The sequence below is a fragment of the Microcaecilia unicolor genome, chromosome 6, assembly GCF_901765095.1.
Source record: "Microcaecilia unicolor chromosome 6, aMicUni1.1, whole genome shotgun sequence".
NCBI lineage: Eukaryota > Metazoa > Chordata > Amphibia > Gymnophiona > Siphonopidae > Microcaecilia > Microcaecilia unicolor.
In genome coordinates this window covers 10701874-10726544 of record NC_044036.1, presented here as the reverse complement: position 1 = coordinate 10726544, position 24671 = coordinate 10701874, and the positions used below count along the sequence as shown (strand labels likewise).

The following is a 24671-nucleotide window of genomic DNA, read 5'->3' as shown; positions in this document are numbered from 1 at the left end:
TGAGGATTGAAAGTTCTTCTGGACTGGTCCATACACATTGGATAAAGGACTTCCTGAACATGAGCAGTTATCATTCTAGACTTCACAGCTGGCATTCATTACCATCCCCGGCATGTGTATGTCCTGGAAGGGAAAACTTCTATTCATCCAAAAGACATCGAGCAAACTCATCAATCATTCTCCCCGGAATGTTCAGCTTTCACTGTACAAGACTAGAACCCTCCAGTCACTGCCATCTTTATTATACCTGCCCATTCCTTACTCTGAAATCCGGGGCAGTGGAAGGGATAGGATTAACTACGTTCACCAAGAAATACTCAAACATTAAATAGCAGCATCTTTAGGAGACTATGGAAATTTTCCACCTACTGAATGAAAATGATTCAAGTACTCAGCCTTGACTCTACAAGTTATAAATGACAGTCGTTCACCACTCAAGACATACAAAATTTATAGAAAAACTGTTCCTGGCCTAGACTCAAACCTGTGGTTTCCAAAGGCTATGACCTTTTCATGGCTCGCTATAACCAAGCCAGGGATCTTGTATAGCCATCCACAGCCACAACATAGCTGCTACGGTTGTACTCTACTTGCTAATATTATAATCTTTATCAGCAAAAACTTTGCTCAGTAATAAGTCAAGAAGTCTTGGAAGCTGAGATGGACAAATACTGATTCAGAGTTTCTATCTATTCAATGGCTCATCTTTTTTGGGGAATTAAACTTTATCTCAGTTCCAGGTGGAGATCTTTTGATGGGCTCATTTTGATTGGCTTCTTTCCTTATTCTCTCTGTTCCTTCCGTCATTCTTTCAGTTTCCTTCCAATGATTCAGTCAAAGGGAGACATTCTGTACTGGAAGAAGACCAAAGGATGAGACGAATCAGAGAAAATTTTTCTTCACTCATCGTGTAATTAAACTCTGGAATTCGTTGCCAGAGAATGTGGTAAAGGCGGTTAGCTTAGCGGAGTTTAAAAAAGGTTTGGATGGCTTCCTAAAGAAAAAGTCTATAGACCATTATTAAACAGACTTGGGGAAAATCCACTATTTCTGGATTAAGCAGTATAGAATGTTTTGTGCTTTTTTTGGATCTTACCAGGTATTTGTGACCTGGATTGGCCACTGTTGGAAACAGGATGCTGGGCTTGATGGACCTTTGGTCTGTCCCAGTATGGCAACACTTATGTACTTGGGATTCTGAATGGAATCTTGCTACTCTTTGGGGTTCTACATGGAATGTTGCTACACTTTGAAATTCTGCATGGAATCTTGTTATTCTTTAGAATTCTAGAATCTTGCTACTCTTTGGGGTTCTACATAGAATGTTGCTACTATTTAGGTTTCTGCCAGGTACTTGTGACCTGGATTGGCCACTGTTGGAAACAGGATGCTGGGCTTGACGGACCTTTGGTCTTTCCCAGCATGGCAATACTTATGTAGTTATGTACCCTTTCCTTTCCCAACAACAGAGAGGTAAACAGATCACTGGGTGTCTTCTTGATTTAGTTTCTTCTTGTGAGATTTAAGCTGCTTTAGTCTACAATAAGGAAGAGCACATAATACCCAGCTGATTACTCTCATCTACACATATCTAATGGGTGCTTCATACAACATCAGATCAACAAAGCCCTAAGATCATCCACATACCACCTTTCATTGGAACGCCTGGCCCGGCATGTGAATACAAACAATGTCCTGGAATGTAGTGCAGGTTTCTCCTTTTGTTGTATACCACATATACACTTAAACATGCCAATATTACCCACAGGACTTCCTACACTCAGAGCTGTACATAGAAACAGCAAGTGTGTACCTGGCCCCAGTCCTGTTCTATGCTTGCAAGCAAAACTTTGCATGCTACCCTTGATCCTCATGTAACAGACAAATGAGTTAACAGTCGGGGTTTTTTTTTCCATTTGTTAACACACATTGGTACATTTAGTGGAACTAGAGATTCACCTTTCAGATGTACAAAATGCTGGTGACATCACGTGTTGCCATGGCACCTGGTCCTTCAGAACAGGCAGCTTCGTATAGAGCCTGACTGGTTTGGAGTTTTTTTTTTTTTAATTTCATTGTAAACCAAGGGTTAAGGAAAACACTGTGCGTATAGAGATTACTTTCTAAGGTGATGCTTGTCTGCCCTTCAGAAAATGGAGACATTAAATATTTTCAGTCCAAGAAATAGAGAAATCTTCCCAAGAGAGCTGGTTTCCTGGTGTGCAAAAAAGCTGGTGTCTGTCAAGACATGGTCTTTGTTGTTCCGTTGAGTGCTCTTGAGCGGCAGGTTTGGAGACTCCGTCAGAGGGGAAGGTCCGGGGTTTATCTCCTGCTCCACGGCCCTCCCCTGTCTTGTGCTTACACTTTTGAGTCCTGGCTATGGGCAGAGCCATTTCTGCCACGGAGGACTAGGCTCAGCTCTTCACACTTCGATTTCTCCTGCTGTAGCAGTTGCACCTCTAAGTTGGTTTCAGAGGAGGGGCCCCTCAGAGGAGTGTATCGTCCTGTCCGGTGTTCTGACAAGGCAGGGCCCCAATCCATACTTGGCTTGGTTGCATTCTTCAAACGCTAATGATAAAAATGATTAGATTACACAATTGGTTTTACTGTCTTGATATAGCATTGTCTCTCTCACAATATCTATCATCAGCTGCAGCTATCTGGTTAGCAGTAACTGCTAACCGGGGGGGCCGATGCTCAGAACTCTGCGCCCGGAAATAGTGCAGGAACAGCGCAAAAAAAAAAAAAAAAAGCTCCCCAATGCTCAACAATAATCACATGCAAATAATATGTGCACTGTGAAACCAAAAATAAGGGGGAGAAAGGTGCCTGGCGAATACACACAAGAGTTTTGCGGTTAGCATGGTTCTTATGCGCATGCCCAGGCAAATCTGGAAGTAAAGCTTATACTGGTGCTGTTCCTCTGCGCCTTTCAAATATATATTTTTTAAATACCGGAAGGCTTATATTTAAGTGCAGAAGAAAGGTGCCAACATGTACTTTAATTTTTGGCTTTGCTCAGAATCGCACACATGTGTTTCTCATTCCCAGTGCTTAGAGGCTTGCAGGAGCTTCCCTCCACTTACAAATTCAATCAATTTTAAGGAGAAAATCTCTTCAGAAGAACAAAACCTTCGTAGGCTGGGAGCTACACAGGAAACGGCGAAGGTGACCCAAAAAAGGAAGACTGGACAATGCTTCTCTTTTTCTGAATTGGAAATGTATTAGCAATCTAACAGACTCGACGAGGCTGTGTTTCGGTCAACGGGCCTGCCTCAGGAGTCTCTCAATGCTGTATGTATTGTATTCATTCATGTATTGTATATATCTCAATTCAGGAAAAAGATTGTAGAATCGATCGATGACTGATATAAATCTGGTGGGAAGATAAATTAACCACCAATTAGTATAAGGCTGAGAAGCTCAACGTAAAATATCCAACAAGTCTCAGTACTGGCGCTGAAAGCCGTGTCGCGTCTGTTAGATTGCTAATAAATTTCCAATTCAGAAAAAGAGAAGCATTGTCCAGTCTTCCTTTTCTGGGTCACCTTCGCCGTTTCCTGTGCAAATGCCCTGCATGACGTTTTCAGTGGTTAAGGGTGGATTTGTTTTATGGGCTGCTCTCTGACTTCAGGAAATGACTTCAGTAACATCCGTATGACTATATTTAAATATTATTTGCGTTAATCTTTGGTGCGCACGTCGTTTCCTGCGCTAGAGCCGTCTGAACATTCTATGCAGATTAACGCCGGTGCTAGTCCAGAACTAATCGGCTCTAGCGCCGGTTCTGAGCATCAGCCCACTAAGTGTCACTGCCACTGACTGAGATATTCAGTGACACCGTCCGGATGGTGCTGAGGTGGTCCTTGGGCAGGGTGAGGGTGATCCCTGTAGCTGTCTGGGTAACGGCCATATTCAGTCCATTAACCAGATAAAGTCAGGACAGCAAATTCGGTTAAAGTTAAAATGTATTTCTATGCTGCCTTGAGCAAGGTGAAGTACAATAACATCATTTAGAATCATAGGCTGCCCTATTTTTATCTGGTTACAGCTATCCTGGTAGTGGGTTCAATATGGTTGATCTCTGGCTAGTGTCAGCACTGGCTACTCTTGGATACCAGCGCTGAATGTCTATATTTTTATGCCACTGGAGGCTTTTGTTTACCAAAAATGCTGACCACTATGGCTCAATATGGACCCAGTATATAATTCTGCAATATGGGGGCAATTTTCAAAGGGTTTCTGCAGGTAAGTGGGTGTTTACCTGAGGAAAACTGCACATATCTCCCCAGGAGAAAAGGGACGGCCTCGGGGGTAGAGTTAATTTCATTTTGGGGCAGATGGAGAGGAAGACATATAACTGGGGAAAGATCTCAGGTAGTTGCAAATGAGGGCTTACAACACCAGATCCCAGAACCAGTTTCTACAGAACTAGGGAACCGTCGGGTCCAAAATCAATCAATCAATCTTCATGTCTTTGGCCTTGTAGGACTAGGCTATTTCCCGACAGCTGCTTTGCACCTTTTAATGTTGCGTTGCCTAGCTGTTGGAAGGCAATCTAGATCTCTCTGAATTAGCCAAGGCATCACTGACCTGGAGAAATGTGACCCCCTCAGACCTCCAGATTCTGAAGAAGGCATAACCTGGAATGCAAATGACGGAAGAAAGTGCCATGAGGAAGCCCAGGGTGATGGCCCAGGGGGGGTAGATGTAGTCATTGTAGTTGATGGGCTTGTACTGGATGACAGTGAAGATCAAAATGAACTGTGACAGGAACAAACAAGGTTGGGGTGAGGAGGTGCCCTACAGAGCATCAAAGTAAAAGATCTACAATACAAGGAACACTCAGCTGCAAAGCATCGTTCATCTCTAATTGTTTTCATGGTTCATCACATATTGTGCGTGGAGATATATATATATATATACATTTATATTTTTTAATTGGAAAGGTTGTAACAAATCAATGTATACAGTGTTTTGCTGATCATGTCATCATTTCAGGGTTACAGGTTTGATATCTTCGTACTAACACGTTGATGTCTAATCCCTATAAATTGGATGAGTTCTATATACATTACATCTCTAACATCAGCACCTATCAGTAAGTATTTCCAGCCCTTTGAAGAAAACATCAATTTACCATTTCATATGTCCATCTACTGTATCCATCCTTTTATCCATTTTATTTATTTATATTTATTTATTCATACTTGTATCCCACAATTATCCAAAAACGAGTTTCGGTTCAATGTGGATTACATTTAGCAGTTGTTAGAGATTACATTGATTCAATTACATTTACAAGGTTGTATGACGCTGTGTTTTATTAGTGCGTATGGAACAGTCATTGGGTTTCTGAGAAGATATCTCTTAGTTCATTTCTTAAATGAAAAGATGCGTTACAGTTAGAGGTGGTGTTGTGTATTGTTGTTCCAGAATGATTAGTGCATATTTTACTCACAGAATGTCCTGAAGAGGTAGGTCTTTACGACTTTTCTGAACTGGAGGTATTTTGTGATGCTTCTTGTGACTATGGGAACTGAGTTCCACCATTTATTCCTCCACCCATCCTATCACCTATCATCACTACACTTGCCAACTCCTTGTTCCATTCATCTGTATAGACATCCCTACAAGGTGGCACTGGGTGACAAGGGCCACTCCATAAAAATGGCTTGCCATCCTTAAGCCATTCCAACCAAAACCAGTGTCTCTGCCTCTCTCTGACCCACCCTCCCCTCTTTTCAATGCTTCCAGGCCATACAGTTTAAACATGATTTGCTTGAACTGTGGGGCTCTGTATTTATGGAGCCCTGTGTAGTTCATCATTATTTTTTTCAACCATTGAGACCTGTGTGGTTCAAGCTGAAATTCTCAGCCCTGTGGTTCAAGCAGATTGCTTTTCAATCACACAGCTCAGCAGCCTTAAGGAGGAGAGTGGGCAGGTGTGAAGGAAGCAGGAAGTGCCCTTGCATGGCCAAAACCAGAGTCACTGCCCCAGCCTCAGCAGCTTACATGTGCTGGGCTAAGGGGCAGAGATTGGTAAAGCAGGAAAAACAGGGATTTGGGAGAGCAGAGCAGAAGATGGATGGGAAGCAGGGAAATGGCAGGCATAGAGCAGAGGTAGGATGGTACTGGGGGAGAATTGTACAGCGCTGCGTAACCCTAGTAGCGCTCTAGAAATGTTAAGTAGTAGTAGTAGTATAGAGCAGAAGAAGAATGGGACTCAGGGACGGAGCACGAGGATGGAACTCAATACTTGAGGTTGCATACTAGGGGCTTCTTTACCACAATGTGTTAAGATTTGTAGTTAAAGTGGTTAAACGGGGGATTTTACTGCGCGTTAGATGCAAAGCTAATGCAGCAATTAGTGGAGGTGTTTATAGTATTATTTTTATTTTTTTTTATTTTTATTTTTTATTTTTATTTATTTATTTATAAATTTTAAATTTACATTTATGCAAATACATAAATCATAGAACTTACATGAACAAAAAAAATCATTAAAGTAATAATTCAAGCAATATTATATAAATTCAATTTAGTCCACATTGAGGAAGATCCAAGAAATAGGAACTACAAATATCACAATTTAATAAAAATAAAAGAAATATCTAGGGGATGGAAGGGATTAGAGTTAGCGCAGCCGATTTAGCGTTAGAGCCAGGGTTAAATGTCAAGTCACTCTTTACTCACAATAACTTCAAGCAACTTTCCCGGTTCAAGAAACATATAATTATTGGATTGCAACGAAATAAAACATTTACAAGGAAATTTAAGTATGAAGGTCCCTCCCAACTGGAGAACCCTTCCCTTCAACGCTAAGAAGTCTTTTCTTCGTTTTTGTGTATCTCTTGAGAGATCTGGAAAAACTTGTATTTTAGAACCCAGGAAAGGAGTGCCAATGTGGCGGAAAAAAAGTCTAAATATATTATTTCGGTCTAGTTCTAGAGCAAATGATACCAGCAATGTTGTCCTTTCAGTAATAACCTCCAATGAACTTTCAAGAAATTGAGTCAAATTTAAATCAGGTTGAGTTATTGGAACTGGTCTTCCCGTCCTTGTATTTGAAATGTATACAGCCTTAGTTAATGGAGGAAAATTATCTGGGGATATCCCCAGTATTTCAACAAAATATTTTCTTAGCATTTCTTTAGCAGGAACTAAAGGAGATTTAGGGAAATTCAAAAAACGCAAGTTACATCTTCTCAATTGGTTCTCCATATACTCAATTTTTCTTTTTTGGAGGTTATTATCCTTAATAAGAGCTGCCGCTGTAGTTTTAACTGATAGTACCTCGTTTTCCATGGAGTCCATCCTGGTAGTCTGCTCCGTCACTTTTCCCGATAAAACGTTATGTTCTTGTGATAGTTCCGCCACTTTTCCAGCGAAAGAGGTTGCAATTTGTTGTAACGAGACATCCAAACCCTGAATCTTTTCCCATATGGAATTCGTAGTAGCGACAGAAGATCTTATCATCTCCTCAAGACTCGCAGAGGTTTCGCCCACAGGCAGAGGCAGTCGAACCGCCATATCTGCCCGACTCGATGTTTCCAGCGGCGAGGACGTGGCTACAGGGTCTCCACGAACAGTTGCTGGGGCACCACTTCCGGGATCCACAACCAGCTGCTCCCGCCGCGCCATCGTCTCTCCTCCCGGCCTTGGGGGTGTTGTCGTAAGAGGGGGGCTCAATGTTATCCCCTCTACGCTGAGGTCCGATGTTTCCAGAGGGCCCCTCGAAGCGTCAACTCGAGTCCCCGGAGGCAGCATACCCGACTCTTCTAGAGTCAACTGTCGGGTGGAAGAGGGATTCACCTTGCCTGTGGAGGTAGGCAAATTGGATTTCCCTTTTCGCTTCCCCATAATATTATGGAGAAGTTTTCACTCACAGAAATCAATAGCTGGTTAGGAGCTGCTGCTCACACATCCATCCCGACCGCCATCTTGGATCTGTGTCATCGTATTATTTTTATTTAGGCCATGCATTATTGTTCTCATTAGCATGCGGTACCTGCTCAGAGTTAATGTGGGAGCACTTAGCTCCTCCTGCGATAGGCAATGTGTACATACTACTACTACTACTTAACATTTCTAAAGCGCTACTAGGGTTACGCAGCGCTGTACAATTTTAACATGGAAGGACAGTCCTTGCTCAAGGAGCTTACAATCTAAAAGACAGGTGTACAATCTAGAGACAAGTGTAGAGTCAGTCTGATAGGGCATACTATATTTCTCGAAAGGTTAGGTGCCGAAAGCAGCATTGAAGAGGTGAGTTTTAAGCAGAGATTTGAAGATGGGTAGGGAGGGGGCTTGGCGTAGGGGTTGAGGAAGATTGTTCCAGGCATAGGGTGAGGCAAGGCAGAATGAGCGGAGCCTGGAGTTGGCAGTGGTGGAGAAGGGAACTGAAAGGAGGGATTTGTCCTCTGAGCGGAGGTTACGGGCGGGAACATAGGGGGAGATGAGGGTAGAGAGGTAGTGAGGAGCCACAGACCAGGTGCTCTGTGATTAGAAAACTGCAGAGAGGCGATATATCAAATTTTATGAAACGCTATATGGAAAAAATAAATTGATAATGTCATTTTATGGGTATTTAGTTTTTGTAAGTTGTGAAAACAGTTGTATCTTGCAGCTTCTATTTTATGTTGATGTCAGTTAATTTATTAGTTTGGTTTATTAATTTAGGTTTTGTACTTTGTGTCTGTATTTGTTTGTCGGCTGATCTTATGTATTCTTATTATGGGTGCACTGCACTAGATATGTGGGATAAAAATCTTGAAAATAAACAAACAAATAATTAAGGACTGGATCCAGCACCAATCCCTGTGGCACTCCACTAGTTACTCTTCCTTGACCAGACTATGTATCCTATACTGTTTATTGTAAGGCACATTGAACTCAAACTTGTTTGGGATAATGTGGGATATAAATGTCACAAATAAATAAACTTTCTGAGCTGTGTTGCTCAATCAATTTCTGACCCAGTTAATAATTTTTGTTTCAACCTCCAGATTGACCATCATGTTTACAAGTCTTCTATGTGGAACTGTGTCATACTGAAATCCAGAAAAGCCACATGTACTGTGTCTCTTAGATTTCTTTGACAGGATTTTCTCTTGGTGAAACAACGTTGTGTATGATCTTGTAACCCACTAACTTCAGAGTCCTGTACGGTTCTTTCATTCAGTAATGCTTTCACTGCTTTATCTACCACCGATGTCAAGCCAACAGTAGCTTTTAGCTTCCCTCTGGTTCCTGAGGAGCTTCTCATATGGAACTTTTTCAAATGACTTCTGAAAACCTAGATATACTAAGGACAAGCTCACCCCTATTCACATATTTATATAAGCATCTTCAAACCCCAGCTATCTATGGTGGATTCCTCAAATGCCTATTGTTATCATCAATACTATGCAACATTCTAGTTCTCTATCTACCATATTTACTCATCTATCTATGATGCCAGTGTGTTCAATGAATATGGTGTATGAGCAGTTCTGGGTATGTCTACAGTGGGACTAGGCGTGGGCAATGGGATTATATGGTTGAGGACATCTGTCTCTTTTAAACGGCATGAGGCCATTATCCAGTTACGGAATGGACTTGATGAATACCTACAGTGGGGGAAATAAGTATTTGATCCCTTGCTGATTTTGTAAGTGTGCCCACTGACAAAGACATGAGCAGCCCATAATTGAAGGGTAGGTTATTGGTAACAGTGAGAGATAGCACATCACAAATTAAATCCGGAAAATCACATTGTGGAAAGTATATGAATTTATTTGCATTCTGCAGAGGGAAATAAGTATTTAATCCCTCTGGCAAACAAGACCTAATACTTGGTGGCAAAACCCTTGTTGGCAAGCACAGCGGTCAGACGTCTTCTGTAGTTGATGATGAGGTTTGCACACATGTCAGGAGGAATTTTGGTCCACTCCTCTTTGCAGATCATCTCTAAATCATTAAGAGTTCTGGGCTGTCGCTTGGCAACTCGCAGCTTCAGCTCCCTCCATAAGTTTTCAATGGGATTAAGGTCTGGTGACTGGCTAGGCCACTCCATGACCCTAATGTGCTTCTTCCTGAGCCACTCCTTTGTTGCCTTGGCTGTATGTTTTGGGTCATTGTCGTGCTGGAAGACCCAGCCACGACCCATTTTTAAGGCCCTGGCGGAGGGAAGGAGGTTGTCACTCAGAATTGTACGGTACATGGCCCCATCCATTCTCCCATTGATGCGGTGAAGTAGTCCTGTGCCCTTAGCAGAGAAACACCCCCAAAACATAACATTTCCACCTCCATGCTTGACAGTGGGGACGGTGTTCTTTGGGTCATAGGCAGCATTTCTCTTCCTCCAAACACGGCGAGTTGAGTTCATGCCAAAGAGCTCAATTTTTGTCTCATCTGACCACAGCACCTTCTCCCAATCACTCTCGGCATCATCCAGGTGTTCACTGGCAAACTTCAGACGGGCCGTCACATGTGCCTTCCGGAGCAGGGGGACCTTGCGGGCACTGCAGGATTGCAATCCGTTATGTCGTAATGTGTTACCAATGGTTTTCGTGGTGACAGTGGTCCCAGCTGCCTTGAGATCATTGACAAGTTCCCCCCTTGTAGTTGTAGGCTGATTTCTAACCTTCCTCATGATCAAGGATACCCCACGAGGTGAGATTTTGCGTGGAGCCCCAGATCTTTGTCGATTGACAGTCATTTTGTACTTCTTCCATTTTCTTACTATGGCACCAACAGTTGTCTCCTTCTCGCCCAGCGTCTTACTGATGGTTTTGTAGCCCATTCCAGCCTTGTGCAGGTGTATGATCTTGTCCCTGACATCCTTAGACAGCTCCTTGCTCTTGGCCATTTTGTAGAGGTTAGAGTCTGACTGATTCACTGAGTCTGTGGACAGGTGTCTTTCATACAGGTGACCATTGCCGACAGCTGTCTGTCATGCAGGTAACGAGTTGATTTGGAGCATCTACCTGGTCTGTAGGGGCCAGATCTCTTACTGGTTGGTGGGGGATCAAATACTTATTTCCCTCTGCAGAATGCAAATAAATTCATATACTTTCCACAATGTGATTTTCCGGATTTAATTTGTGATGTGCTATCTCTCACTGTTACCAATAACCTACCCTTCAATTATGGGCTGCTCATGTCTTTGTCAGTGGGCACACTTACAAAATCAGCAAGGGATCAAATACTTATTTCCCCCACTGTATAGTTGCCATCAGCTGTTCAAGATCCACAGCACTGTACAAGTTCCCTTTTTGGGAGCTATCTCCCAGCAAATAAACTCTGCATCGTTGCCATTTCTTGAAATGTTGAGAAAGCCTCAAACTGGCCAGCAAAGACACTCGACAATGCACTGGCTACCACTTACTCTTACTGAATGCTACTCAAGTTCTCACTCTGATATCACGGGAACCCCACCTCTGTATCACAGCCCTGCTTAAGTTTTATTTACATGGAGCAGATCTTTCCACTCTACTCTTCCGGCACATCCACTTCCAAATCTTATTCAGATTTCACTCTAAGGTCAAAACCAATGAGCGTGAGATTCCTGGAGCTCACTAAAATGCAGTTGGTGAACAGGAAACGGATGTTAATTTGTGAAATCTTCATTAGAACATCAATGGTTAATTATTTATTTTTATTTATTTAATGCATTTGTACCCCACATTTTCCCACCTATTTGCAGGCTCAATGTGGCTTACATAGTACCATAGAGGCTTTTGCCCAGTTGGTTAGTAGCAGATACAGGTTATATATTGATCGTATGAGTTATAGGTGGAGGGTCGTAAGGGTTGAGGATTGTCTGTTCTCCATTCCGATTATGGTCATGTTGTGTTGCTTAGACCATCTGTTTCTAATGCCTTTGCTGCATTTCCACTTAGAGTTCCACCAGCCATGCTATCTATGAATCTTCTGCTTAGAAAGTAAGGTTACTTACGAAAATGATGACTGGAGAGCAGAATCGCCAACAGATTTGGAAGAAGAGAGGAGGGGGGAAACCAAGCATCATCTCGATATCCTTAAAGTAGTTCCTGTGCCCTGTAAACATTCAATGGAAATAGAATCATTTAAAAGGGAAGGGATTCTGCAAGCAAGGAATAATGAAGCCAGAGGGCAGACATGAAAAGCCATTGCTAAATTAATTACTAGCCTAGTGCTTAGAGCACCAGCCTTGACATTCAGAGTTACCTGGTTCAAATCCTACTTCTCATCCTTGTGATCTTGGGCAAATCACTTATCCCTCTATTGCCTCAGGCACAAAATTAGATTGTGAGCCCTACAGGAACAGGGAAATACATTCACCTTGAGCTACCAATTCACCTTGAGCTATTGAAAAAGGTGTGAGCAAAATCTAAATAAAAAAATGAAATAAAATTCTGGCTCCAAAAACACCTTTTTTTCCCCCAAAGAAAGTGCTTACTCTTTGACAACAGCTGACAAAGGAAACCTAAGGTTTCCCATAAAGAACATGGAATTAAATAGAAAAGCTTACTCATATGCCAGACCAGTAGCGTACCAAGGGGGGGGGGGCAGTGGGGGCGGTCCGCCCCGCCCCGGGTGCACGCTGCTGGGGGGTGCCACGCGCCTGTTGGCTCTTTGTTTTCATGCTCCCTTTGCCCCGGAACAGGTTACTTCCTGTTCCGGGGCAGAGGGAGCATGAAAAAGAAGAGCCGGCAGGCGCGCGGCACCCCCCCCCCCCCCCAGTGGCATGCACCCGGGGGGGGGGGGGTTCTTTCGCCGGCGGATCGGGGGCGTCGCGCTGTTCCGGGGGGGGGGGGGGGGGGCGCTGCACCTGGGGGGTGGGGCGCATCAGCAATCCGCCCCGGGTGTCAGCCCCCCTGGGAACGCCACTGTGCCAGACCACATTTTGGCATAAAGATTCACTTAAGCTGTGGATGTGTTCATTTCTTAGCCGAATGAAATCTGCCTTGACATCTCAACCTGGTAAATTTCATCCTTTCCCACGCTCAAAGGGGAAGTCCCCAGATCAAAAGATTTGGTTGTAGGTACCTGTAACTCTTCTTATCCTACCTATCTGAAAAGCCACCCCCCCCCCCTGCTTGTTACCACCTATAGAGTGCAGTGTGCTTCAGCAATGGCAGATACTTATCAGACAATCTACCATGCAAACTGAAAAGCCCCATGACTGGAGCAGTTTGGATCTGCACAAGATAAACTAGTTTATCCTATAAGCTCACTCAGTCTGCAGCCCCTCCTTACCTCTCTACCCTCATCTCCCCTTATGCTCCTACCCGTAACCTCCGCTCACAGGACAAATCCTTCCTTTCAGTACCCTTCTCCACCACCGCCAACTCCAGGCTCCGCCCTTTCTGCCTCGCTTCACCCCACGCTTGGAATAAACTCCCTGAACCCATACGCCAGGCCCCCTCCCTGCCCATCTTCAAATCCTTGCTTAAAGCCCACCTCTTCAATGTCACCTTTGACACCTAACCACTATACCTCTATTCATGAAATCTAGACTGCCCCAACTTGACATTTCGTCCTTTAGATTGTAAGCTCCTTCGAGCAGGGACTGTCCTTCTTTGTTAAACTGTACAGTGCTGCGTAACCCTAGTAGCGCTCTAGAAATGTTAAGTAGTAGTAGTAGTAGTAGATTAATTAATGCTAGGTTTAGTGCTTTTAGCATTCACCTCCATTAGTGTTTCCTGATTTTGAAGTCTGTCTACTCCAGAAACCAGAAAAGCACAATCAGAACTCTTTTGGTAAATGAAATATGCCAAAAAAGGTCACTTTCTATATATTTGTATTGCTCTGATCTGTACTCAGATCTATGTAACAGGACACACGAATCTTCTTCTATCTGCTATAAAGAGGAAGATTCTGGAATCCTTGTTCCTATTCTAACCCTATCAAGCAAGTTGAGGGAATGGAGGTTGGGACTGCCTGTCCTTCAGTGGTCAAGGGTTGTCTCCTTTTGTGTTTTGGAGGAAGTATTTAAGGCTCTGCCTTGAGAAGTCAAGGATCTTCCTCCAGTGGAGTTTGGGAAAAGGGTCCGCAGGTGCCCAGGAGGCAGCAACTGGGGGGGGGGGGGGGGGGGGGGGGGGGAGGGGTAGACTTCTTCACCACCAGTTAGGCAGAATAGGTATTCCTAGTCTGGCTAGTCCATAGGGGGTTTCATGTTTATTAAAATATGATATGACAGGGGCTCAGTCAACCTTCAAGCAGACCTTTAACTCCATCAAGAAGTGGATTGAGGGACCGGTCTTTCCAGTGCATCATGAGCACACAGGGTCGAGTGATTTCTCTATTTTGTTTCTTCCTCTAGGAGATATAATAAGCAAGAATGACTTTGGATGGCTTAACATAATACTGATCCATGATGAATTGAGGAGGTACAGCCGGGGGGTGGGGGGCGAAGCCGTTTCACATCTAAAGATGAAACAAGGTCTCTTTTTTGGACTTTGATAGAATTTTACCCTTTTTTTCCAAGGATGGCCCTGCCACTACTGTAGACTAGGCATCTGCCTAGGCCAGCAGAAGTTTTTTGAGGGGGGTGGTGAGCCTCTCACACATGCAAGAGTATTTCCTCTGCAAGGCCCGCCACTGCTACCTCCCCCCTCCCCAACCTCCTCTTATGCCAGCCTTGATCTTAAAGACCATAAGAACATACATAGGAGTTGTCCTACTGGATCAAACCAAAAGGCCATCTAGCCCAGTATCATGTTTCCAACAGTGGCCAATCTAGGTCATTTTGACTTTTTCAGTGCTCTGGGATGTAAACCAGGTAATTTGCTGTTCTTTAATTTGTGAATGTGGCTTATTACATCTTCCAGGTTCACCACGATTTCTTCAGTTCCTCCATATCATCACCCTTAAATATCATATCTGGCATAGGTTAGCTCCCTTACATCCTCCTCAGTAAAGAATTCACTTATTTGGATTTTGCTCACACTTTTTCAGCAGTAGCTTAAGGTGAATCACACATCTGTAGAGAGCTCTTTCCTCTCTGAGCACACCACCCGAACTCTCGTCCACTCTCTCATTACCTCTCGCCTTGACTATTGCAACCTACTCCTCACTGGCCTCCCACTTAACCATCTATCCCCCCTTCAATCCATTCAGAACTCTGCTGCACGTCTTATCTTCCCCCTGGACTGATATGCTCATATCACCCCTCTCCTCAAGTCACTTCACTGGCTTCCGATCAGGTACCGCATACAGTTCAAGCTTCTCCTACTAACCTACAAATGCACCCAATCTGCAGCCCCTCATTACCTCTCTACCCTCATCTCCCGTTACGCCCCCACCCGAAACCTCCGCTCACAGGACAAATCCCTCCTCTCTGTCCCCTTCTCCACCATCGCCAACTCCAGGCTCCGCCCTTTCTGCCTTGCCTCTCCCTATGCTTGGAACAAACTTCCTGAGCCCATATGCCAAGCCCCCTCCCTGCCCATCTTCAAATCCTTGCTCAAAGCCCATCTCTTCAATGTCACCTTCGGCACCTAACCATTTCACCTCTATCCATGAAATCTGGACTGCCCCAATTTGACTGTCCATTAGATTGTAAGCTGACTGCACACGTTGTCCATTAGATTGTAAGCTCCTTTGAGCAGGGACTGTCCTTCTTTGTTAAACTGTACAGTGCTGCGTAACCCTAGTAGCGCTTTAGAAATGTTAAGTAGTAGCTCACACTCTAATCTTGTATCTCAGGCAATGGAGGGTTAAGATACTTGCCCAAGATCACATGGCATGATAGTAGGATTTGAACTGGGCACCCCTGGATGGTAAGGCTGGTGCTCTAACCACTAGGCCACTCCTCCACTCAGCTAGTGCCTTTTCCTTCCTGAGTGCTTTCTTGACTCCTTGATAATGGACAAGGCAATCTTGGTGAACTGGGAGGAGTGGCCACTAAGGACTAGATTTAAAATAGCTCGCCCTTTTGTTGGTTCGTGAGCCAGTAGCTCCATGGAGTGATCATTTATTTCATCAAGGAACCTTATATGGTAATACTTTGAAAACAAATTGGAGAGAATATTTTTTTTCACTCAATGAATAGTTAAGCTTCGTTATTTGTTGCCAGTGGATGTTGCATAAGTAATTAACATGTTTAAAAAAAAAGTTTTGACAAGTTCCTGGAAGAAAAGTACATAAACTGCTGTTAAGGTAGACCTGGGGAAAGCCACTACTTATTCCTGGGGTGAGTAGCATGGAATCTTGTACTCTTTGGGGTTCCAGAATCTTGCTAGTCTGGGATTCTGAATGGAATCTTGCTACTCTTTGGGGTTCTACATGGAATGTTGCTACTCTCTGAGATTCTGAATGGACTGTAGCTACAAACTGAGTTTTTGCCAGGTACTTGTGACCTGGATTGGCCACTGTTGGAAGCTGGATTCTGGGCCAGATGAACCTTCGGTCTGACCCCGTATGGCATGTACCTTTCTAGAATTTCCTCACATGTTAATTTATCCAATCAATATTGGAGTAATTGAAATCATCCTTTATTATAACACTGCCAAATTTGTTAGCTTCTCTTAATTGATGTTAATATACCATCATCTGTTTGTTCATTCTGGCCATGCGGACAGTAATATACCTCTACCACTGTTCTCTTTCTGTTCACACATGGAATTTCTATCCGTAAGGATTACATCTATATTTCATTTTAATGCTGTATTCTCTAACTCTCCCATCTTATTTTTTTCAGACTTTTTACATTTAAATACATAGATTTCAAAGTGTGTTTTTTTGTTTTATCTGCAACCTGCTTAGCAGTTGACAGGGATAATTTGCAATCTTTAATAATCTCTGTCTGCTCTTTCCATAAAGACACCCTGCTTACTATTCCTCCATGTAATAAGGTTTTTTATATTCCTGCTAAGAATCAAGATTTTAAAGGTCAAATGGAAACAGAACAAAACTTGACTGAACTTTTGGAAAATTCTGCTTGCGAGATTAAAGATCGAGGAACTTTGATAGTTCAATTTGTTTTTGAGCAAGACTTGAATCATGTATTGAACTTATACTTTAAAAATATTTCTAAACTATTTCATGGGCAAAAAGTTTGGGTATATCCGGATGTTTCCAGGTCTACCCAAGAAAGAAGAAAATTGTTTTTGAGCTTGCGTAATGAGTTAAAAAATTTGGGCGCTACATTTATGTTAGCAAATCCTTGCAAATGTAAGATCACATGTTTGGGAAATAAGTATGTTTTCCTAGAACTATTGCAGCTACAGCTGTTCTTGGACCAGAAAAAACTAAGCAGTCCGCTAGAGAAATAATAACTTTTATTTTCAGTTTATTAAATATACGGTTACCAGGTTAAGCCGAGTTTCTGTTGTATTAGATACTTATAAACTCTCCTTTGTTTCCTATCGCCCCCTTCAACTTTGTTGTGGTCTAAGGAAGAGAGAATATCTAATTGCTGTATTAATACCTGTACAAATGCGGCTCTGTCTTACTTTACAAGGAAAGATTTCTGTTTTTGCTTGTTATAAAAATTCAATAAACAAAATTATATATAAAAAAAAAAAAAAAGACACCCTGCTTACTTTGGCCTTCGTGCAATATCTGTATCAGGATACCCTAGCATCCTTTTGTTTATAGTATCCTTCAAAGATAACCTCCTGAGTGACTGTCTGTTTTTTCCTAGGTTCTTGATGCCTTGCCCCATGCCCCCTCCCCCAAGAAGACTTCATATCAGTGAGAGGTTGGACATGGCAGCATTTCAGCACTGTCCAGTACGGTCTTTAAGCTCAGGGCTGGCACGGGAGAAGATAAGGAGGCATCAGCAGAGCCCAGAAGTGAGGAGGGGAGGAGATGCTGGATGCAAGGTGGGGTTAGGGAAGGGATGATGAGATGCTGGTCACCTGGAAGGGGGGGGGGGTAGAGGGGAAGAGGAGATACTGGCCAAGGGAGGGGGGCAGGTATAGAGGAGAAGGTGAGATGTTGGCCACAGAGGCATGCAAGGGGGAAGGGGAGATGCTGATCTATTGGGGGGGGGGGGGGAACTTGCCTGAAGGTAAACCTAGGGCACTTGATACCTTTGGGTTGGCCTTGTTTGTTTTTCCCTTGTTATTTTTTTTTTCAGTTCTTATCCTATATAATAAACGCACCTCCAACATTCTGAAGCTGACTACATGGCTGAGGCATTCCTGCTCTCTGTATCCATCTCCTGAATTGACACCACGTACTTCTGGGTTCGTGAGAATCAGAAGTGACCAACCACACGAGGTTTCTCGGCTTCAGAATGTTGGAGGTGCATTCTATTAAATAGGATTGGTCAGTTCCTTTCCTATATAATAAAAGGCACCTCCAACATTCTGAAGCTGACTGCATGGCTGAGGCATTCCTGCTCTCTGTATCCATCTCCTGAATTGACATCACGTACTTCCGGGTTCGTCACAAGCAGATATGCCACACGAGATTTCTCGGCTTCAGAATGTTGGAGGTACATTCTATTAAATAGGATTGGTCAGTTCCTTGAAGCACAGCGTCCTGCACAGTAACGCTCAGACACCAGAGAGAGAGAAGGGGGGGGGGGGTGACACCAGAGGGGGGGGGGGGGAGGTATCTCTGTCACACACACACTCTCTCTCTCTCTCACACACACTCTCTCTCTCTCTCACAGTCAATGTCTTTCTCTCTCTCACTCTCACACACTGTCTCTCTCACACTCTATGTCTCACACTGTATCACATTCACTCTCTATGTGTCACACAGTCACTCACACACTCTCTTGGTCTCATACACTCAGTCTCACAGATAGTCTGTGTTTCACACACACTCTCTCTCTCGCACACACTGTATCTGTGTGAAACACACTCTCTCTCTCACTGTGTCTCACATATGCACTTGCACACACTCTCATTCTCACACACACACTCTCTCTCTCACAGACACACTCGCACCCAGACTCACTCTCTCTCTCTCACACACAGTCACTCTCACATACACTCCCTCAAACATACACACTCCGAGGAAAACCTTGCTAGCGCCCGTTTCATTTGTGTCAGTAACGGGCCTTTTTTTTACTAGTCTAGCAATAAAGAAGATTTATTTAATTTTACCCCAACAGTGAATTTGTGGTTCTTCTCAGCTTTTGCTGCTCATGTGTCTATCACTCAGCAAATGCTTTGAGGCTATTTCCTCCCCTAAGCCACCAAAAGCCTTAAAGGTTGATATTTGGACGTGTATATCTGGGTTGAAGCATATCTGGATAAATGCTGCTGAGCAAAGCATTCAGACAGAGCCATTGAATATCTTGACAAATGCATGTAGCATCATCCGGATAGTGCTGGTCTGGTCTGAGGGACGTGACTAAAGTTATCCGGATGGTGGCGATTTTACATGTTGCCACCCAGAAAACTATCTAAATAGCTCAGGAAAGCAAAAAGACTGTCCTAAGGATGTCCAGATAAGTTACCCAAGGAGTAACCGCCACTCACTCCAATACCCAGATATTCAGCTGTATCCACTGTCCTGGTACTGCCGCTAAACACCTACGGTAGCCAGCATTAAAAAAGACCAAAACACCGACCACAGTCCACTCAATATCGGGCTCTTAAGACTTTTGTGCTTGTCCCATTTTTAACTCCTTTATGTACCCCCTCTGGGGCTACTGTTACCTCTTTGGATGACAGTTACATATAGATTAATATGTATGCAGACACAGCCTTACACAGGGAAGGAGTTGAACTGGAAAATTCTGGTGGCTGAAATCAGGGTTGGTCTTAGGCAGGGGCAACAGCAGGGGCAGTCACATGGGGTCCTACGTTCCTAGGGACCCTGCATCTCTGGCATGTCTGTCCTCCTGTCTCGGAACACCTCCCTGCTCCGTACTTTAATGTGCATCCACATTTCAGTAGAGAGTATCAGGCAGCGGCAGCGATTTTCATATCCCGTCAGCCCAGAGCCTCCTCGCTTCTATGTCTTGCCCCCTTTTGATGTCACTTCCTGCTTCCGCATGGGCGGGATACAGCTCGGCAGCTGTCGCTGTCTGCTGCTCCCTACTGAAATGTGGTGGATGCACATCAAGGTACGGGGTGAGGTGGGGTTCTGAGAGTTTTAAATTCTGATAAATTATGGTTTATGGTGGCAGGCGTGGGCCCCACTGAATTGGTCTGCTCAGGGCCCCGCAATTGCTAAGACCAGCCCTGGCTGAAACAGCTCCATGTCTGCCAGCTGATGGCAATCAGAAATCAGGTCCTGAATGGGCAGCAAATAATCTAAGATTTCTTAAAGTTTTAGCCACCTGTGGGACACCTTGCCAGGCATCAAGAAGTCCCTTAAACAAACCCTTCCCACACTGCCATCTGAAATTTGTGAAGGAGGCACCTGAACTATTTGCAGTGAACTCCAGCTGCAAAAGCGGTGCCACCTTGGATTCCTGCGCAAAGTCACTCACCATAAATGTACATGATGGCCACACACATGATGCAGGAGATAATGACCAGCGAGAAGCTGGCAGCGTAGTTATCCATCAGGAGAAGCCAATAAATACCAGCCTGTAAAGAAGGACAAAGGAGGAGGGCAGAAAGTCAGAGGGAAAAGTAGGAAGAGAAAGAGCAGGAAAGAAAAGTCAGGAGGAGAGAAGGAAGGGAAAGCACAAGTAGGAAGGTTAAAAAAAAGTGTAGGGATGAAGGCAGAGAGTTGAGAGGCAGGGGGTAGGGATACGGTCAGGGTGGAGGAGGGAGTGTGGAGGAGAAAGAAAGAAAGAAAGAAAGAAAGAAAGAAAGAAAGAAAGAAAGAAAGAAAGAAAGAGCATGAAAGTGAAGTGAAAGTAAGAGAGAGTGTGCAGAATGAGAGATAGAGACAATAAGAAGAAACAATGAGATAATAATAATAAAACTTTTTTTCTTACCCGCTATTATCAGAGACATTCTAAGCAGGGAACAAAAATACATACAAAGTAAAATATACCAATACAAAAAAAACTAAATAATACAACACTAATACAGAATCATACGTGGGAGAGGAAAGAGGAGAACGGGAAAACAGTGCAGGAGAGTGAGAATGGGAAGAGAGTGACAGAGATGATGGATTAAGGGGGAAAGGGAGAGTCGGAAGGGCAGTGAGGAAAGGAGGGCGATAGAATAGTGTGAAGGTGAGAAGAGAGACAGGGCCCATAATGAGAGGGAGGAGTGAGAGAGGGGAAGGGAGTCAAGGAAGAGTGAGGTGGGAAAGAGAAGAGACGATGTGAGAAAGTAAGAAAAGGAGAGGGAGGGGGAGAAAGAGAAAGAGAGAGAATGTGGAAGGATGAAGGGTAAAAGGGGAAAAGAGTGAAGAGCAAAGGGGAAGAGAGAGAGGAGAGTGTCAGAATAGTGTATGGGGAGAGAAAGAGAGGGCAGTGAAACAGAAGAAGAAAAAGGGGAGGAGAGTCAAGAAACAGTGAAAGGGTAGAGAAAATGGAAGATGTGATAAAGAATTGAGGGAACAGAACACACATAAAGAGATGAAGAGGGGAGAGAGAACATTAGTGCATAGGGTGGTTAGGAAACAGAGAGAGAGAGAGAGAGAGAGAGAGAGAGAGAGAGAGAAACAATAACAGGCAATAAAGATGTTCGACTGGTTTAAGAACTCTTGTTGTCTGAAGACTCCCCGAAGAACATTCATAGAAACCTCCCTTGTCTTTTTTTTTTTTGAAACCTCCCTTGTCTGAAGTTTTCCCACAGAGCATGCTCAGAAACCTTCTTTGGCTGAAGGCTCTCCATAGAGCAGGGGTGTAGCCAGACATCGAATTTCGGGTGGGCTTGAGCCCTAATTGGGTGGGCATGGGAATCTCGCTACCTGCCTGGCATCTCCCTCTCCCTCCTCAGGTGATCTGGCATCTCTTCACTCCCCCAACCTCCCTGGTAGTTTTTAAATCCTTCAGTGCTGGACTGGCAGCGAGCAGTGACCGATACTGGCTGCTTTTGTCGGCCCTGAGCCTTCCCTCTGATGCAACTTCCTGGTCCTACAAACAGGAAGTTGAATCAGAGGGAAGGCTCAGGGCCTGAATGAGCTGCTGAAATGAGTCGCTGCTTGCCCACCCGTGGCTACACCACTGTCATAGAGAATGCTCAGAAACCTCCCTTATCTGAAGGCTCCCCACAGAGCATGCTCAGAAACCTCCGTGCCCTTGAGAATATGTTCAGAAAGTTCTGTAGAATGCTTTCAGAAAAAAATGAAAGAATGCAAGGCATCAAACTGTCCATACCTGGGTGGTGAGAGGGATTCCTAGGAGGAAGCCCACCACAGCTACGCCAAGAGTCACACACGTTTTCCATCGGATGATCCAGTCACTCCCAATCTCATCCACAATGGCTGTGACAAGTGTCTCCAGCAAACAGAACTGCCAGATAAAGCAAAGTGGGATTAAAGGTAATCAGGAGCTACAGAAAATATCACACAGCATAAAGATCACAGGACATATCAAGTGATGGATGGATATCTGGCAGGCACCTGCAGCCCCCCTGGAAGTATTACGGGTTTCACTACAGGAGGGAGTTAAAGCAGAGGTGGACAGGCACGCCTGGGGGAGGGGGGTATGAGTAATCTGTACTTTTCCTCAGTCTTGGAGGAAACAAGCTATTATTACCCCCTTCCTTGAGGATCCTAAATCAGATAGACCAATTTCCAACCTTCCTTTTGCATCTAAGATAGTTGAAAAACGTATATCTCTCCAACTCTCTGACTTTCTTGATCACACCAATTCTCGTCATCCTTGCCAAACAGGCTTTCGTGCCCACTATTCGACTAAACATACCCTTATGAGACTCACCAACTACATTAGATTTATACTTGATGGGGAGGGGGGGTAGTTGTTCCCTTTTCCCTGGACATGTCAGCAGTTTTTGACTTGATAGACCATTCAATTCTTCTCTCTTGATTCAAGGATTTGCATGTCACCAATCAAGCTCTTCAATGGTTCCACTCTTATCTAACTACCATTCTAATTCTTCTTCTCTCTGACTTTTACTCTCCGGAGTTCCTCAGGGACCCATCTTGAGACCCATTCATTTAAATATTTTTCTGGCTCCTTTAACTCTTCTTTAATCTCTGGGTTTTACTTTCTTCATATACACCAATGAGATTCAGCTCCTCTTTCCTTTTGACTCTAGCTCCTCCTCCAGCTACCTCTTAATCCCGAGCAAATTAGATAGTGTTGCTGACCTGGTTAACCAACAACTGTCTGAAACGTAACTTAATCTGTGGCTATGATTTTCTAATGGTGCTCGCCTTTCTTACTGCACATCAACTAAACTCTTGGGACTTACACTGGATACCTCTCCTTCCACTTCCGCATTTCTAGAATGATTTCCTCATCATTCTTCACACTAAGATGTCTCTTCCGTTCACGGTGAAGAGAGCTGGGCTCTAAGAGGGAGTGAACGGAAGAGACATCTTAGTGTGAAGAATGAAGAGAAAATCATTCTAGAAATGCGGAAGTGGAAGGAGAGGTATCCAGTGTAAGTCCCAAGAGTTTAGTTGATGTGCAGTAAGAAAGGCGAGCACCATTAGAAAATCATAGCCACAGATTAAGTTACGTTTCAGACAGTTGTTGGTTTTTCTTCACTCTCTGGTATTATCAAAGCTCAATTATTGCAATTCTAATCTCTTCGGTCTACCTGCATACCAGATACATGGACTGCAAGAAGTACAAAACATTGCAGTCCAATCCCAGAAGAAATGCGATCATGTCACTCCACTTCTCATTGCTGAACACCTGCTTCCTGTTGCTTTACAACTCCTTTCAAGATCAATGTTTTTTATCCCATCAAATTCAATTCTTTTTAGCTAGTTCATTGGTTCTCTACTCTCCTACAAGATCCCTTCGGTCATCTAAGCAAGGTCTTCTAGTAGTTCTATCCTTTCGTCAGGTTTTTCTTGATGTCTCCAGATGCTCTCGCTTTAGTGTGCTCGCTCCCGCCTCCCACACTGTGGAATGCCCTTCCCCTGTACTTATGTCTCCTAGGCTTTCCCACCTACTGTCACCTGATTTCTTTCTTGACGACATTGATCCCTGGCATATGGATAACACAGTACCAAGTTCCCCGTGGTCATTTCCCATGCTCTCGTTAGCCCTTGTACTATTTTGTAAACTTTCCTCTTCCCAGTGTCCTTTTGTGTCAAGAGTTGTGTTGTTTTTTTTCTTGTGTGACGTTCCTTATCTCAATTATATGTTGTATTGTAAACTGCTTACATTTCTTTTTTGAAAATTTGTAGTATATCAAATAAATGGAACCCTGTATGGAGCAGCAGTTCCAACCCTAAACAAAGGCATAGGGGTGGAGGGTAACTGGCATGGGGTGACATTACAACCTTAACCACCTCACAGAGCCAGTCTGGTCTTTATCTGCCATAATATACAATGTTACTATATTATTAGATTGTGAGCCCCCTAGGGACAGAGAAAGTACCTGTATATAGTGTGTACAGCGCTGCGTACGCCTAGCAGCACTATAGAAATGATTAATAGTTAGTGGTTTACATGTTATCAGCAGATACTTTATTTGTCCCTAGGGGACTCACAATCTAAGTTTATTACCCAGGGCAATAGAGGATTCAGTGACTTGCCCAGGGTCACAAGGAGCTGCAGTGGGAATTAAACCCAGACCCCTGGTCCTCAGCCAATGGTGTGCTGGTACATTTTAACAACATGCTCTCTCTCTCTCTGGGCGTAGCCAGCCCTGCAATTTGGAGGGGGGGCAGGGGTGGACTGGGGGGGG

General features: G+C 43.9%; 1 protein-coding gene across 1 annotated transcript in view; it reads right to left on the bottom strand.

Annotated features, from left to right (window-relative positions):
- Window positions 1-1455: 1455 nt before the first annotated feature.
- The window catches only part of SLC6A9 (solute carrier family 6 member 9), a 193682-nt gene continuing 170466 nt past the window's right edge, over window positions 1456-24671 (bottom strand). The window contains exons 10-14 of the mRNA XM_030207231.1: window positions 22160-22294; window positions 20369-20468; window positions 11942-12042; window positions 4594-4764; window positions 1456-2568 (exon numbers count right to left, since the gene is read on the bottom strand). Coding sequence (XP_030063091.1) covers window positions 2359-2568; window positions 4594-4764; window positions 11942-12042; window positions 20369-20468; window positions 22160-22294 — 717 coding nt within the window. The 3' untranslated portion in view covers window positions 1456-2358. The remainder of the gene's footprint in view (window positions 2569-4593; window positions 4765-11941; window positions 12043-20368; window positions 20469-22159; window positions 22295-24671) is intronic.